At 71.4% G+C, this 4503-nt stretch overlaps 1 protein-coding gene across 1 annotated transcript; it reads left to right on the top strand.

The window, feature by feature from the left end:
* Positions 1-843: 843 nt before the first annotated feature.
* Positions 844-4088, top strand: GOLGA7B (golgin A7 family member B). The gene is made up of 5 exons (XM_067300113.1): positions 844-855; positions 2622-2747; positions 3260-3412; positions 3716-3817; positions 3984-4088. The coding sequence occupies exons 1-5, from the start codon at positions 844-846 to the stop codon at positions 4086-4088; spliced, it is 498 nt and encodes a 165-aa protein (XP_067156214.1).
* The last annotated feature ends 415 nt before the right edge of the window (positions 4089-4503 follow it).

Genomic DNA, 4503 nt, shown 5'->3' with positions numbered 1-4503 from the left:
CATGGCCAGCCAGCCCCCCGGTACCTATAGCAGCATCCCCACAGGCAGCCAGGTCCCCAGTACCTATAGCAGTATCCCCATGGGCAGCCAGGTCCCCAGGACCAATGGGAGCATTCCCTAGGCAGCCAGGTCCCCAGGACCTATAGCAGCATCCCTATAGGCAGCCAGGCCCCCAGTACCTATAGCAGTATCCCCATGGGCAGCCAGGTCCCCAGGACCAATGGCAGCATTCCCTTGGCAGCCAGGTCCCCAGTACCTATAGCAGCATCCCCATAGGCAGCCAGGTCCCCGGGACCTATAGCGCTAGTCCCAGGGGCAACCACCCGGGACTATAGCCCCAGCCTTGGGGGCAGCCAGGCCCCGGTGCCTATAGCCGCAGCGCCCGCAGCGCCCGGCGGCGGGCGCCGTGCAGAGGGGCCGTGCCCGCTCGGGGCGCCGTGCCAGCCGCGGGGCGGCGCGGCTCCGCGGCCGGCGCCCATCGCCGCCGCCTCGGGGCGCCGGCGGCCGGGCGGCTGCGCACAGCGGGCGGCGGGGCCCGCCTCCGCCGCCAGCCGCCGCGCGGCAGAGCAGCACCGCGGACAGCGCCGCTCCCGCCCGCTCGCCCCGCACCGCTCGGCGCGGCGCGGCTCGGCGCGGCACCGCGGACAGCGCCGCTCCGCCCGCCCGCCCCGCCGGCAGCGCCCGGCTCGGCCCGGCCCGGCCCGGCCCGGCCCGGCCCGGCCCGGATCGGCCCGGATCGGCCCGGATCGGCTCGGCCCGGCTCGGCTCGGCCCGGCGCCGCCGACAGCGCCGCTCCCGCCCGCCGCCGGCCCGGCCCGGCCCGCCCGGGGCGCCCGCCGCGCCATGGCCACCGAGGTGGGTGCGCGGCGGCTCGGCGGCGGCAGCGGGCGCCTCCCGGCCTCGGCGCGGCGGAGCCCGGCCGCGCTGCGCCGGGGAGCCCGGAGCGGAGCGGCTCTGCACCGCCGCCGCCGCCGGCTGCCGGGTCGGTGTGGGGCGCTGGGTGGGGGGGGTCGGTTTGGTGCTGAGGTCCGTGTGGGGTGTCGTGGGTGGGGGGTCGGTGTGGGGCTGGGGTCGGTGTGGGGTGTCATGGGTGGGGGGGTTCGGTGTGGGGCTGGGGTCCGTGTGGGGTACCTGGGGGGGTGGTGGTGTGGGGCTGGGGTCTGTTTGCGTTGCCTTGGGTGGGTGAGGTGGTGTGGGGCTGGGATCTGTGTGGGATACCTGGGGGGGGTTGGTGTGGGGCTGGGGTCGGTGTGGGGTGTCATGGGTGGGGGGGTTGGTGTGGGGCTGGGGTCCATGTGGGGTACTTGGGGGGTGGTGGTGGTGTGGGGCTGGGGTCTGTTTGCGTTGCCTTGGGTGAGTGAGGTGGTGTGGGGCTGGGATCTGTGTGGGGTGTCATGGGTGAGGGGGGGTCAGCGTGGGGCTGGGATCTGTATGTGGTGCTCTGGGGCAGAGGGTCAGTGTGGGGCTGGCATCCTTGCGGGGTGCCATGGGTGGGGGGGTCGTTATGGGGCTGAGGTCTGTGTGGGGTGCCCTGGGGCAGAGCGGTTGGTGTGGGGCTGGGGTCCCTGTGGGCTGCACTGGGGTGGAGGGGTTGGTGTGGGGCCGGGGCAGAGAGCAGCTGGGTGGCCTCTCTCCCGAGTGCCGCAGGGGACAGGGCAGAGGCTCTGTGGGGCACGTGGCAGGAGACTGCACAAGGGGAAGCGCCTGGCAAAGCCTGCCCCCCTTAATGTCCCCTCCGTCCCTGCCACCCTGCGGCCCAGCCCCCTGGGGAGGCTGGTGTGGGCCCCGATGCCGTGGGGTGCTGCAGCTGGGGGACCGGCTGGGCACTGGGCAGTGGGGCCGGGGGTCCCTGTTCCTGCAGCGACCCCCTGCTGGCCCCGCTGTGCCGCCGCTGCCAAGCCGCTGCCAGCGTTTCCCTGCTCTCAGCTCGGTTCCCTCCTCCTGCCCGTGAGCTGCTGGGCGGCTGCATGCTGGGGCGCTGCTGGGGACAGAGCTGTCCCCTCTCCACCTGTGACCGTGACACCCCCGGGGCCACGGCACACAGGGGCCAAGCACGCGCAGGGACTCGGTGTCACATGCGCAGTAGCCGGTGCACGCACAAGGACAGGCACCAGCACGGGGCGCACAGGCGTGCACGTGCTCCAGCAGCTGCACCGCGTTGCTCCTGCTGGTGGGACAGGCCCGACTGGGGGCCCCCGCAGCCCCTGTGCGCCAGCCTGGGTCCCCCAGCGCCCCGATGCCTGGGGAACGGCACGCGCTGCACCCTGTGCCACCGGCGCCCTGCTGCCCAGCTGCCCCCGGCCCTGCGGCCCCTGCGCCAGGCTCCCTGGGGCCAGCCTGCTCCCCGAGGGTGACAAGGGACCGGGAAATGCTCAGATGTTTCTGATGGGAGCGAGGCTGCTCCCGGGTGCTGCAGAGCAGCTCTGGGCAGCGGGGATGTGTGGGGAGCCGCGTTATCTGCCCCACGGCCGAGGCGGGTGTTCCCCATCCTCCCTGCGCGCCCGGGGCTGGCGGTGGCTGCGTGGGGAGACCGCCCCTCTGCCAGAGGGGTGCCGGCCCTCTCCCCTGCCCGCCGGCCCTGCACCCCAGCTGGGCGTTGGCTCACCCTGCTGCCTCCCCAGGTGCACAGCCTGCAGGAGCTGCGGCGCAGCGCATCTCTGGCCACCAAGGTCTTCGTGCAGCGGGATTACAGCGACGGCACCACGTGCCAGTTCCAGACCAAGTTCCCCCCTGAGCTGGAGAGCCGGGTAGGCCAGCAGGGCTGTGGGATGCCCTTAATCCGTGGCCTGTGGGGCTCAGGGGGGAGGGCGAGCAGGGACAGGGCCCCCCCAGGGGGTGTTGTTTGGCCTTGAGCCAGCTGTGCCAAACAGCTGGATTGCAGGGCAGCCCCTGAGGGCAGGGTGCACGTGGTCACAACCCTCCCGCCGCAGGGAGGTGGCATGGGAGTCTGCGGCTGGTGCCTGTTCTGCGTGGGCAGGCGCTGCCCAGCCCCGTAGCTGCCCCCGTGTGCACAGCATGGGGCTGTGAGTGCTGGGGACTGGGTCTGGGGGTCTGGGTGCTACTGGGGACTGGGTGGCTCTGGTGGAGAGCTCCAGGCTCAGCCGACCTCAGCGTGGGCGGTGGGCAGGGGACTGGGAGCTGAGACACCAGCTGAGGAAGGAGGAGAGGGCTGAGCACCCTCCAGGTCATTCCAGTGCCGGGACAGTGCCGGGGGCTCAGCCTCTGGCCGGACTTGTCTTCACCCCAGTCTCTGCTCTAGATTGAGCGCCAGCTCTTCGAGGAAACGGTGAAAACCCTTAACAGCTTCTACGCCGAGGCGGAGAAGATCGGGGGCAGCTCATACCTGGAGGGGTGCCTGGCCTGCGCCACTGCCTATTTCATCTTTCTCTGCATGGAGACGCACTATGAGAAGGTGCTGAGGCTCAGGAGAGGGTTTGGGGACGGGCATGGCTACATGGCCTCAGTGCCGGTGATACCAGCTTGCTGCACAGGGGCATGTAGGGGCTGCCGTGTGGCATGGGGAGGGCCCAGAGCCCGGCTGCTCGGGCAGCACTGGTGGCGCTCAGGGCGGGGGCTGCAAGTCCTCTCGCAGCTCTGGGAGAGCAGGAGGGGCTCGTGCTTGGAGCAGGAGTCCTGGGAGCTGGGCAGAGCACGTGGCGGCTGTGGGGTTGGCAGGGGGAGCGTCAGGGCTGAGCGTCCGTCCTTGTGCCGACAGGTCCTGAAGAAGATCTCCAAGTACATCCAGGAGCAGAACGAGAAGATCTACGCGCCGCGGGGACTGCTGCTCACCGACCCCCTGGAGCGCGGCATGAGAGTTGTATCTTCTGGGCAGCTGGGAGGTGCGACGGGGAGGGATGCTGGGAGGATATTGCTGTGGGGGATGGGGACAGGAATGGGGACAAGGGATGGGGGGACCTGGGAGCAGGTCCTGGGCGATAGGACGGTGGGTCTGTGACTGGCGTTGCTCCTTAGCGGGGGCCCAGATCGAGATCTCCATCTACGAGGACCGGTGCAGCAGTGGCAGCTCCAGCAGCGGCAGCTCCAGCAGCAGCAGCGGTGGCGGGGGAGGCGGCGCGGGGGGCCGGTGACTGGCAGGGAGTCCCTGCGGGGACTCGTACTGCCGGGACAGCGGCCTCTCGGAGATCCGCAGGCTGCACTACCAGAGCACCCGCTTCTGAGCCCAGGGCGGGCGGGAGGGGAGGCAGGGGCTGCCCACCGGGGCTGCCCACCCCCTGCTGCAACGTGCCTCCTGCAGCGGCTCTGGCGCCGCTCAGACCCACTGCGGGCAGGGGCTGGTGCTCGGGCATCCCTGGTGCTGCCAGCTGAGCCGGACCTGTGCCACAGGGTCCCCACAGCCCTCCGGGGCGCCCTGCGCTGCTATCTCTGTCCCAAGCGAAGGCTCTTGCTCTGCCTTGGGCAGCCCCAGCTGGCAGTGCCCTGCGTGCAATGCATCGGGGAGCAGCGGGACATACGAAGCCCCAGGCAGTGCTAAGGGGAGGGAGG

The sequence above is a fragment of the Apteryx mantelli genome, chromosome 7 (genome assembly GCF_036417845.1).
Source record: "Apteryx mantelli isolate bAptMan1 chromosome 7, bAptMan1.hap1, whole genome shotgun sequence".
Lineage (NCBI taxonomy): Eukaryota > Metazoa > Chordata > Aves > Apterygiformes > Apterygidae > Apteryx > Apteryx mantelli.
Note: the sequence above shows the minus strand (reverse complement) of the source record. Positions and strands in the feature narration are given on the sequence as shown.